We start from the raw sequence: 13,069 nt of genomic DNA on the forward strand, positions 1-13,069 counted from the left end.
AGGCATGCTTTAAAGCGTGTTAAGCTCAACTCAAATGAGTTATTATAATAATCATCTTCGATTTAACTTGTTTATCTCCAAATATAAACATATACCAAAAAGTCAATTGAATTAAAATTTTGATGAAACATGTTACAAAAAAATAAACATCTCAATTATTATCATACCGCACTAATAAAAAAATAAATGTCATGCATCATATATGAGCATTGCTTCTTGTAGCATTCTATATATGCCAGTGACTTGTTCCCAAAAAAACTAATTTCATTTGTCACCTCTATCCCCTCTCCTAGATGCAACTAGACTTTGTTCTTGCACCCAAAAAAACCTAGATCACTGAATTCTCACATTAACAACTATGCTTCTCCTTACACCATCTTCCCCGTATACCCGATGAGTTCATGGTTACCCATATTCCATGTTAAAACAAGACAATTATAATTTCCATTGTCATCTCCAACAAATTTTCATTGTGCATAGTAGAACAAGCTCCACCAAGCAGGGCCTTATTCCCATCATCACTCTCTCCCCTATGTCACATACATATACATCATATTTCTAAAATTACCTCCAGCTATATTCAAACAAATTTACCTACTTCAGGGTGGTTCCTGCTATGAAAAAGCATGACTGTACCAGTTCTCCCATTCCTAGTGTCAGATGGTCATAAAAAGAGCATATATGGATGGTAACCTCCTCTGTTTGAGCCTTCATGGCATCATTAAACATAATCTTCTGACAACCAACCATAATATCTCCATCAAATTAATACCTCTTTCATTCCTTGAACAATCTGGTTCCCTCCCTCCAATTGTAAGCAACTCAAAATCTTTTGTGACCCAGCATACATCATATTTCAAATTGTGCAAACTGGAAACAGCATTGCAAATTCAAATGCTTTAAACTTGGAGACACCAACTCTTCCTTCTCCAATGTGATGCCAACATCCTATGCCATCAGTTTGTCACTACCAAGAGATTATTCACTTCATTATCATTCAAATTAACTATGATCATCATATCCCTTCCCACCAGCATCAAATTATTTCACCCTGAACAGATTCACCTTACCATACTCAATCTCAAGTACCCTAAACCACACAATTTTTCATAAAATTTCTACCAAGTTCTATGGCATCCTCAAAGCAGACCTACTGACATCTTTCATGGAAAAACTCATTTGAGCATGATCATGTGGCTTTCCCTTCTGATTTTTCAATCTATCATGGTCATTTAGCTATGGTTGAGATAGCAAATTCTAGCAAGTGACAATAGAGCCATCTCCAACTTCAAGTGGATCCAGAGGCAATTGCAATTGCAACAACTTTCGTCTTCATGCCTGTGTCCAAGTCCTCTAGTTGTTGTTTTCTCAATCTTCTTTTAGGTAATTTAAATTACCCTATGCATAATCTATTTCCCTACCTTAAGGTGCAGAGAATATATTGTTATGTTTGAGTACAAAAGAGATAAAAGAGTTTAATTAGAATAAAGCGTTCAAAAAGAAAAGAAAAGAACTGAACAAGACCTCATAGTTTTGGAACATCAGCCAGAAACCTGTCTACAAACCTAGGTAAATTCAGAAAACTATGATCCTCTATAAGGATTGAAATCTCAAGCTATTTCGCTCGATACCAGTAAAATTTCTCAGTTTGCTAACAGACCGGCACCGACACCAGCAGTTCCGGCCAGGACATTGTCCGGAGGCATCGCCCAGGTTCGACAAAGCCTCTGGAGGCGTCACAGAAACGCAGAAAGAGTTGGGTCGGGTTTTTTTTTTTAAATTAGATTTTAATAATAACTTAAGTTAATAATTTTAATCAACTTCTAACTATAGTTGGGATAATTTAAATAGATTTAATTAAAACCTCTTAAATTATCCTATTATTTTTAAAAAATATTTTATTTTTTATTTTTTTTATTTTTAAATATTTAGGCTTTTGTTAGGTCATATTGAGACTTTTTAAATATGTTTAAATATTTTATATGACCTAACAAAAGTCTAAATAAAGGAGGATAAAATATTTAGCCTGAATTTTAAGTTTTATTTTTAATTAAGATATTTCATATTTTAAAAATATCGAAACTATACTGGCACAACATGATATGGTACCAAAACTGTATCGTTCCGGTCCAGGATCGAATTTTCGGCACGCTCGATATTTTAAACCTTGGTTCTCTAGATAACTTATCCCATCAAAATCAAACTTTTATAGATGAATATACAATGATCACCTGGTTAACATAAATTAAGCGTTCCACAAAAAAAGTCGAATACCGACTCAAAAATCCTTTTCTTAAGAATTGAGGAAAGTGTCATACCCATGGGTCCATCGCAGGAAAGTTTACGCCTTTCTTTAACTTAACTTGAAGTTGCCCATCGTATATTTCACGAACAAATTTCCTACCAAAATACGATAACAACAATAGTACTACAACTCATAAGAGACGACATCAATTAAATGACACACTAATTAGGTTCTTACATCAAGACAAAGATTCTTTGATGACATTTAAGGTGAGCTCCCTTTACCCAAGTAAAATTGAGCATAGCAATTTATTCAATGGAAAATTTGATTCCCAATGCAAATGTCAATTTCAGTTTATAGTAGTATATACTATATTAGTTGCATGTTCTGCCTTGAACTATTAACAAATTTAACATGTGAGTGCTCATACATTACAACATAGTGCCTGAGGAAGACCAAAAACTGACACAACAAATCCATATTTGTGAGAAAGTGAGCTATCTACAGAACCAAAAACTGATTCTGCATACAGTGGATAAAATCTTCAAAAAAAAAAAAAATAAAACATAGATCTCATTGTTATCAAAGCAAATTGAAACTTAGGCTTGGTAAAAATTCCTCCAATGGAAGTAGAATCATCAAAATACTAAATAACTTCATCAATGGAATAGAATCACCTCTCCCTTCTATTTTACTTGGTTTCCAACTTGAATTAAGTTGTAAAAGAACAATATAGAAAATATACTTTCATGAGATTTTTAGACTAGTTTAAATTGAAACCATTAAATTCATCCAGTAAGTCCTTAGCATCAAATAAAATGAATCCCTTTAAATGTTACCAAAAGCCTTGAATAAGGTGCTACTTTGAATGAGGAGAGACCCTGAAAGGGCTTTTCAGAACATGGGGAGGCTGCATTTTGGCAAGAAGAGAAGCAATAGAAGAATAATGTCTATAGAGATACAGAAAAATTTAATAATTTTAATGTACTCTTATTTTTCTTGCACATCATGCATATACTGTACAGGAATCAGCTGATAATATAACTGACTCAATAATTGTTCCAGGCAACTTCGCTACAAATGTTCTCTAGTACAGGGAAAATTCATCTAAGAAAAATTACCTATGTAAACGATTAGTTAATAAGGAGAAGAGATCACTGTACAGTCGATCATGGTCCAGCTAAGAAAGGTGAGTAAATGGCGCACTCAAATTCTTTACTTCTCGCACAAATACACAACAATAACAAACAATTAGTAGATCAGTAAGTTCGTGTGTGATAGGTTGTTAGTGACACATTAATACGTAGAGGAAATGAAACAAAAACAAAAACAAAACACGTGATGTAACACAGGTTATGCATGGTTCAAAAATATTGCTCCTACCCCATGACTTGATGAATCTGATATGTCACCCTGCAAATTCCACTAAACAACCACTTTAGGGTAAAGTTCTACGATCCAAGGCTAAAACCTGAGCCAACCAATAAAATTTAACAAACTAACACAAACATATTTCATGGTTTGAAGACCCTACCCCTACTCTATACTCCTACTCTATGACTTGTAATGCTTCTAATATGTCATCCCCATAAATTTCACGAAAGTGCCCCTTTACAAGAGGTAATAGGGTAAAGCAATAATTGAAATCTCGTGCCGTATCGGGTGATATGCACGAAAAATTTCGTTCCACTGAGGCACCGGCACCGGCACAGCGCCGACACAGAAATTCTGACCGAGGAACGGCTCCGGAGGCGTCACGAGGCCTCGGAGACGCCGCCGGAGACCCCGCCCGAGGCCGGCGACGCCGCCGGGGCCTGGCGACGCTCTACACGGGCCGCACGCACCGATCGTGCGGCGCTGTCCGCGATTTTTCTTTTTTTTTTGTTTTTAAAACTTAGGGTTTAATTAGGTTTTAATAATCCATTCCTAGCTATAGTTCAAAATTATAGTTTGGGATAATTTAAATAGGCTTTATTAAAACCTATAAAATTGTCAAAAAAATTATTTTTTATTTTTAAATATTTAGATTAAATTTTTTATTTTAATTAATATATTTTATATTTTAAAAATACCGAAATTATACCAGCACGGTACAATACGGTACCGAAACTGTATCGTTCCGGTCTGGGACCGAAACTCCGGCACGGCTTGATATTTTAAACCTTGGGGTAAAACTCTACAATCCAAGGTTCCACCTTAACTCCACCACAAAGATTTCCCAAGCTATCACAAGCTTGGTCCTTAACAAGGGATTTCACTCAACAACAAATTTATCTATCACTAAAAATAATTTAAAAAAAAAAAAAAGAAGTAAGGGAGAGAGAAAATTACCAAGAGCCCAAGAGCTTAGGATGCTAAAGCCTCCAAGCCTCTTGGGTCCTTTTGAACATTTGAAGACAAGCACAGGTCATTCAGGCTGAGTGCCCAAAAGCTGAACACTTGATGCTGAGCACAATTCATTCAGAGTGAGTGCCCAGAAGCTCTACAAGAATAATATGCAAAGACTCTAACGGCTCAAATTTGGGCACCTTTGTTGAATACTCAGTTGCTTGTGGTACCAAATATAGCCAATAGACTAAACTAATCAACAGTGGCAATCAACTTGAATCAAAACAAAAACTTTATCTTCACCAAGTAATTGCATCCAGTCAACTATCATGATCAAGTCAATTGTCATGTTCAAGTCAATTGAAAATCCGTTAAGTCAACTAACATCTAAGTAATTCTCCTTCATTTTGCTCACCAATCATCATACTCCACAAATATCAAGCATTCGAGTCGATCACAAATGAAATACAACTTGGGAGTCTAACCAATAGTCAAAGGCTTCACAACAAAAACTAAGTACCTTGATCTTGCTGAAAATCCATTGACAACCTAGTGAAGGGATAAATTTGTAGCCAATCATCTAACATGCTTTTACTAGTCAAACATCCAATATTGTTAGAATTGTTAGGTAGGAAGGCAAATATCATTCAGAAGTCCCACATCACAATGCTAAAACAAGGAATATAGACCAAAGGCCATTGAAAAAAAACATCTAGTTACTATAGGAACTTGGTTGTTGGACAAAAAGTACCACTTTGTCAAAGGGTCATTTTGAAGGACGTCAATGACCTTCATACATGGTGACATGAGCCTCCAATAAAAAAGTTCTTAGCTATGAATCTGCCTCTGCAAGCTTATCGTCCACTGGATGCTAACATTAACATTCGAAAAGGAACCAGCTACCAGCCTACCTACCTTTCTGAATATGATCTCAAAAAAAAAAAAAAAAATGCTTATCATGGAATCTATAGCTATAAGTTCAAGACACAATTGTTAGCAAACTCATTCTCAAATGAACCGGGCTTAAGAAGAATCAACCAATAGATTACAATTAAAAGTTGACATTAATTCATGATGTACCTAACATTTGAGCAAGTTGCTATATTATTTCATGATGCAACTATATAGATAAAGATCAATAAGAGATGCAAGGCATCAACATCTCATACAATACAAAACTGTTTTGAGGTTAGGGACTCCCCTCAAGGAATCCAATCAATCAATTCTATCTATCACATCTCAAACTACCACTTCCATCAAAGGGAACAGAAAATAGCAAGAGGCTTAAAAGTGATACATCCTCTCAATCCTTTCCCCTTGCCTTTCAAGTTAAAAGTGATCCATCCTCTCAATCCTTTAAAGGACCTCCCCTTTCCTTTCCAGTAGCAACACAAACCCATGGATCTGATATCAAAATCACACCCATGGAAACGGCATGATCACCAACACAAACGATTTAAAGAAGCAAAAGAAATTCATTACAGGTTAAAAAGAAAGAAAATAGGGCAACAGAAAACAAGATGAGAACGACTTGATGGCAAGTGTTGCTAAATCCGCGTTCAGCAACCCGCGTTCATGGTCAAATTTTCACTGTATAAAGAGGAGAAAAAGAAACCAGCAAAGATTCACACGGGCAAGCGCATTGAAAGAAAAGGATACGCATACGGACTCAGTAAGGATCAGTGCTAAAGAAAACAAAATAAGGAAAAAAAATTGATAGCTTATTTGTAAAATTCTCTCAGTTATCACGAAGCTTCGAGTATACAGAAAAGAGAAACAAAAGGAGAAACGGTGAACCGATAATGATTCACGCGATCAAGCGCATCGCGAGAATAAAATACGTACCCAGAGAGGAATACTGTTTGACAATCAGTAGCATCAACCTCGCGCCATCCGACATCATTCTATTCACCAAGAAATCAACGGTAAAGAAAAAAAATCAGGCAGCAACAAGAGGGGAAAAAATGATCCAATCGGACAAAAGAGAAAAAAAGCAAACTAAAGAACACACCGGAGGGTTTCTATAGGCCTCAAAGGCAAACCCAGCAAGAATAACGGCGAGATTGAGATCGAAAGAAGGTCGCTCCTCTTCCATTATGAAGTTCCCGGAGGTTTTCTCGCAAGCGGAAACCGTGTGGCTTCGATCCAGTCTGCGGACTGACCTAACGAGCCTCGCTTTCTCGAGGAAGAACCAAGAGACGGCGGAAACAAGTTGAGGTTTCTTGAGACGAGGACTTGGGGAGCGAAAGGAAGCGACGAGGTGGACGGGGGAGAGGCGAAGAGAGGCATGCGAGCTCCTGAAAGAACCCATCGGCTAGGAAGAATGCAGGATGGCGTCGAGGCACCTTGAAGGAAGCTGTGGAATATACTGGACGATGTAGGGTGGGAGAGACGAGATGGAGGAATGGAGAATGTTCCTGAAACATCCACGATATGATCATTTATAGTATTTCTTGAACCACATTAATTAATTATGGTAAAAAAATCCCCATCAATAATTAAAGTAAAGCACCGTTAAACTGAGTATAGCTTTCAATTCTGCACTTAATTTATTTGCATCCAGATCTGACATTCCAAATATTCTAAAAAAATAGTGCTTGATTTGTTTTATCATTAATTAAGGAATAATATACAAGTTATAAATGGTATGAAAATGCTCAAGTAAGAAGATTCGGGTACAAATATAAATGAGCAGAACATCTCATTCATTGATTATTTAATTATATATAATTATTTAACTATTCTTCTATTTAACACTGTTGTTATTATTATCTTATTTAAATTCTAAATCAATTAAATATGTTATAATAATAATGATTTTATAATTATATATATAATGGTGATTATTATTTTATAATGGTTAAAATATATTAATGTGATGAATTCTAATTAGTCTTACGTGGCAAAGATGATCAAAGGACAAACTGATGTGTTAGGTCAGAAAGTCAATAGTCAATCTTGAATAGATCAGAGTCCTTATTTTGACCTCGTTGTCTCGTCACATTCACTTTATCATTTAGTCTTTCAGGTCATCTCGGCCACTCGGCTATTTCTGAAGGTCCTGAACCGTATTGTCTACACAGTCTTGATCATCTCGACTTGAGCTGTCTCGATCACTCAGCCTCTCACATGCAACCCCTTGATTATCTCAACCACTCAGCCCCTCAGTCACTTGGTCATACAACCACTCGATCATTCAGCTACTAAGTCTGTCAGTCACTCCATCTCTCTCGCCCATTCAGCCATCCCACCCTTCAACCGTTTCGATTTTTCAGTCATTCGGCCATCTCGACTTGAGCCGTCTTGATCACTCAACCTTTCGACCATTCGATCTTTCGATCATCTTGACCATTCAGCCCCTCAATCATATGACCCTCGATTACTCGAGTCACAGCCACTCGGTCAGCCCACGCCACCGTGCATTCGTGAAGAACATGACTGAGGCGAGGAGGAAGCAATGCTGGAAGTTGCTGGAGAGGGAAGCGGAGAAGTCAATCCACGCCACCGTGCCGCTGGTGCAGTCAAATAATTAATTGCTCGAGTTACAGTCGGATAGTCGGATGGAGTCGCGAAAGTAAAGGGGTTTTATTTAATCCACTCTTTCGTGTTGCTGCTGTTAATTATTATCAGTTATGAAGCCAAGTAACATCTCGAATCATTACATGGAATAAAAGTTATTTCCATGCCGCTGTGCCTAATAACAACTAAAAAGGAATAAAACGTGATTATTATTTTTAACGTCAGACACATCACTCGAACGCATGGAAAAGGAGCTGCTTCTACATAAAACTCTATGAAGAATGAATTTAATTCACTGTTGGATTGTAATAAACGTTTGATAATTATTGTCCATAACTAATGCTCTGCTTGCTCCGTAGGAAAATATTTATTAAGAAAATAATGCCTGGCTCAGATTCTTTCATTGAACCTCAAAAATTCCGGTAATGAGCTTCATAAAAATAAAGGTGATTTGGGCAATGACGATTAGGCTTATACTGGGCCACGCAAAGCTTGTGTTGATCGGTCAGCCCAGCTCGTGATGGCCCATTATTTCCTCCAAATGTTGGAGTCGTGTCCCGCCCACTTCGCTGCTTGCTCTGATTCAATCGCAGCATGGTGGTGCAGCGGCGATTCGATCTCGTCGCCATGGCGTACGAAGCTACGAGGCGGTGGAGACGCCTTCGAAATGAGGATGACGAGGAGGAGGAGGCGGCGAGGAGGTTGGAGGCGTGGAAGCTTGCTTACGCCGACGAGCGCTCATGGGAGGATCTCCAGGAGGATGAGTCCGGCCTCCTCCGCCTAATCGACACCAACACCCTCGTCCACACCCAGTACCACCGCCGCCTCCTCCAGAAATCTGCTGCCTCCGCCGCCTCTAGGATCCAGAAAGGTCTTATTCGGTACCTCTACCTTATCATCGACCTCTCTGGTGCCCTCCCCCTCTACTGTCTTATTGTTGCCTTTGACAAATGTTCGCGTTTCTGGGTTTGGATTAGTACTGACTGCAAGCATCCCTGCTATGAAATTTGGGGGTTTAGCCTAGTTCGTGTATATCAATCAGTAAGCACAACCCTAGTTGTGTTTCTAGTTCAATAAGCATCCATCTGGTTACTCAAATGCCGATCTCTTTCTTATAAGCGTGAATTCTCTATTCTTGCATAGCTAATAGCGGGCCATTCTATTAGCGATATTTCCTGCTCAATGACAGAAAGATTATGAAATCGCCCGTTGGTTCCATCAGTTTTCATCTTTGATGGAAAAATATTCTGATATGACATTGCAAAATGTTTTTTTTACTTGCAACAGTTGCATTTATGTCACATGCAGTTCGGATAATGCTAGCGGGAACCAAATAGTTATGTACCACTATCTTCAGTAGAAGAGTTGTAGAACTCATTTTTTTTATCTTCATTCCTAAATCTTGCGATTACCAGTCACAATTTTTTATTCAGTGTATTCATTCTTCAACAATTTAATCAGGTTACTATTGCAGAACTCTATAGATGTGGTTGTGTGATCTTGAAAATTTTTCTTGTCATTTTGTTGAGCGTGTTCTATTTTTTTTTTCTCTATGGGTCAGAACTCAAGAATTATGAAAGTCATATTCATGTTGAATCAGTGCCATTTACTAAATTATTTTTCAAACTTCAGGCAGCTTCAGAGACTGATTATCGTCCCAGTCAAATTGTTGCTGTTGCCCAATGCGGAGAGGCTTTTATTAGGGAGTTCATTGATTAGAATGCATTGTCTCATATTGGTCTTGTGACCGTAAAAGATGGTGTTGCTCATCGATTAACAGAGGTAGGACGCAGCCCAGAGTCACAGATTAAGGCGCTAATGGGAAAACTTGAATGTTCAGGTGATGCTTCCATACAGAATGCCCTAGAACTAGTTCATGGATACCTGAGCCACATTCCATCTTATGGTCATAGTGAAGTATTATTCCTGTACCCAGCTCTTAATTCCTGTGATCCAGGTGATATACTGGAAACAATTCAAAAATGCAAGAAAGCTAAAATTAGATGTTCTGTAATTGGTTTATCAGCAGAAATTTTCATATGTAAGCATCTGTGTAAAGAGACAGGGGGTTCTTACACCGTGGCTTTGGATGAGGTAAATTATATGCACAAGGCTTTGGTTTTCAGTATTTTGACTTTGTATGAATGGTACATTGCACTTGACAGTCCCATTTCAAGGAGTTGTTACTGGAGCATGCACTGCCACCTCCAGCAATAGCAGAATATGTGGCAGCTAATTTGATCAAGATGGGCTTTCCACAAAGAGGAGCAGAGGGTGTCCAAGATGTAAAGCACGTGTCTGTGAGCTACTAACTGAATGTCCAATTTGTGGTTTGACCTTAGTTTCCTCTCCTCACCTTGCAAGATCTTACCACCATCTTTTTCCAGTGACACCATTTAATGAGGTGTCATCTTTGGTTCCATTTAAAGTCCATCAAAAGTTAGCACAAACTGTTATGGTTGCCAACAGAGCTTTGTGAGCTATGGTAAGAACATGTTACCGTCTCAAATTTTCCATTCTGCCTTATTTATTTTTTAGTGAAGATGATATAGGTTTGGTTAGAATATGTTACAGTCACACATTGTTAATTTCTTTAGATACCCTTATCTGAAGTAACATACTGTACAGAAGCATATGGACTTTGCTATAGCTACAGAAACTTTGTTACAAATTGTTATTTTTGTATCTATTTATACTCAAAACATAGGGCTTCTTATTATGCAAGATAACTTATTACAATTTTTTAGTACTCACTATAGTGCATGCTTTGAAGCAAGCAGTTCAAATTTTACATGGAATCTTTGAAATTCAAGGTTCATGTTCGCACGTTATACACTTCTATTAATTTATTGTCTTTACTGAATCAACACGTACAAAAAGATTACATGATTGTTTAACAATGATTCTATAGGATTTATGGTAATTATTTTGAAGTGTTGATATGGGTATTCAAGTCTTCATTCTGAATATGAGTTTCTCTTTCTTTGAAATCTCCATAATAGCCTTGTTTTGTTACCGGGACCCACTTGGCGTCTACCAACAAAAGATATCACCCAATGCTAAGAACCACACACTAATCGTCTTTGAACAAAGCTTAGAATATTGTTCCAATTCGAGTTTCGATCCTTGACTAGAATGAGATAGATTCAGGCTGTTTTGGTCTAACAGCATAGTTTCGGTCGCACTGATGATAATGATGATGAATAGGAGGAGCTTTACTTGTGGTTGTCATTGGAACACCAGGAGGTCACAAGGAGAATGTTGTATGGAATGCGAAGAGGAGGAGCTTACTTGGAAGTTGTTGTCAAAATACAAGGAGGTTGTTGTTTGGAACACAAGGAGATCACTAAGAGAGGCGAGGCCAGAAGAGTTGGGAGGAGATTATAGTGGTGACAAGGATTCTCTTTTGAGGGGAAACGTGAGGAGATCTCCTTGCCAAAGCTAGAGGAGGATGGATGGCGAGGACGCCAAGGAGATTGGTGTAGACACTAGTTTGCGTCTCGGTTTGGGAGTGAAATGAAAAATCTCAGTCATTTCAATCTTAAGATTTTAATCAAATGGTTTGAACACAATGCCGAAAAACAATCTAATCTTTGAGTGACCATGAAGATTGAAAATTTTGCAAAACCAACTTAAGTATTCCTAATCAGAAAGGAAAGGAAAGAAAATTAGCATGGATATGCCAAATAGCAACATGACAAGAATATTCTCACAATAGTGGTCTTTGATACTGAACTATCTCGTTGAACATGTTAAGTATCCATACGACTGGACATTCATCATGGACTGGTAGTAGATATTGATTTCCTAGCTAAAATACCAATGACCTACCAAGTAAGTACATTTTTTCATCTACAGGACCTTGGTTTCGTTTGGACAATACTGACTTTTTAAACTTCTTCATATTGAATTTCTTTCTCATTGGCATCGTCTTTGCAGGAAGCAAATCTGCTCCCCATGTATCCTGTCCAAAATGTAACCAACCTTTCTGCCTCGACTGTGATATCTGCATCCACGAGAGCTTGCATAACTGCCCAGGTTGTGAGAGTCGGCATGGCATAACTACATAAATGCTGCTTGCAGATTGCAATCCTGGAGTTCATCTTATAATCGGTGCATCGTCTGTATCTCCTGTGAGCATTACATTTTATGGTTCAACAGTTTCAATTATCCATTGATGCGGCTCATCGTCAGTTTTGCGATAATGTGGGATGTGAAATCAGTGCAGCTGTTGCACGGCCCCCTTAAACAGCCAAGACATTGCTGATTTGGGTGGTGAAGTCTTTTGCGGACTCTGTTTTCTTAGTTAACAAACCTGAATCTCCAATTGGGAAAAATCAGTGGTGCAAGTTACAAGGTCCTCGTGCAACAAAATGAATGTGAGTATATTTACCCTTGAGACTCTTTCAGGTATCATTTTGTCTTATGGCCTTGAGTTGATTGAAGCTGTTATTAGTGTCCACCTGAAAAAATTGAAAATGACTTATGAATAATAAAATTGAAAATGCCATCTTTCTGGGATTTTTTTTAATGATTTAGTTGTGTTTCCACCATTCCTTAGCATCGACTTTACGTCAATTTTCTATTGATACTTTGTGCACCTGAATCATGTTTTAGGAAATCCTTTATCGTGGAGATACATATCCTTTAGTGGACGGCATGGCAATTTGAATTTCGCCAGTCTACCAAATCAAAGTTTGGTAAAATGCAAAGAAAGCATGGAAGGAAGATTCCACTTAATGACTGCTTCTTCCATGAACATGAATGCAAGTTATTTTTATTTGGACAATAATGGGTTAGAGTAGGACATTCTTTTTAATTGCTCGTGGCTGGAACCTGTCAAGTTTCAACCCATCAGACATTCCAGGTCTTCCAGATTAATCTGGGTAAATGGAAAAGTCAACACCTGAACCACTGGACTTGTTACATCAATGCAAACTGCAACATACTACGAACTTACAGGCAACCTGTCAGCCT

At 37.9% G+C, this 13,069-nt stretch overlaps 1 protein-coding gene and 1 pseudogene across 4 annotated transcripts in view; one reads left to right on the plus strand and one right to left on the minus strand.

Annotated features, from left to right (window-relative positions):
• The window catches only part of LOC141814866 (uncharacterized), a 35,117-nt gene extending 28,180 nt beyond the window's left edge, over positions 1 to 6,937 (minus strand). For 3 of the 4 annotated variants that reach the window (XR_012600529.1, XM_074702822.1, XM_074702823.1), the window contains exons 1-3: positions 6,585 to 6,937; positions 6,419 to 6,477; positions 2,319 to 2,400 (exon numbers count right to left, since the gene is read on the minus strand). Coding sequence is in view for 3 of the 4 variants with exons in the window: in XM_074702822.1 (XP_074558923.1) it covers positions 2,319 to 2,400; positions 6,419 to 6,477; positions 6,585 to 6,884 (441 nt within the window). In the remaining variant the exon portion in view is untranslated. Of the gene's footprint in view, positions 1 to 2,318; positions 2,401 to 3,366; positions 3,506 to 6,418; positions 6,478 to 6,584 lie in introns of those variants that run through there. The other variant, XM_074702824.1, reaches the window with a different exon arrangement.
• A 1,749-nt stretch (positions 6,938 to 8,686) lies between these two features.
• On the plus strand, positions 8,687 to 12,558 carry LOC141815589 (general transcription factor IIH subunit 2-like; annotated as a pseudogene).
• The last annotated feature ends 511 nt before the right edge of the window (positions 12,559 to 13,069 follow it).

The sequence above is a fragment of the Curcuma longa genome, chromosome 21 (assembly GCF_044706935.1).
Source record: "Curcuma longa cultivar G26 ecotype Majalengka, Jawa Barat chromosome 21, ITB_CL_G26_1.1, whole genome shotgun sequence".
NCBI lineage: Eukaryota > Viridiplantae > Streptophyta > Magnoliopsida > Zingiberales > Zingiberaceae > Curcuma > Curcuma longa.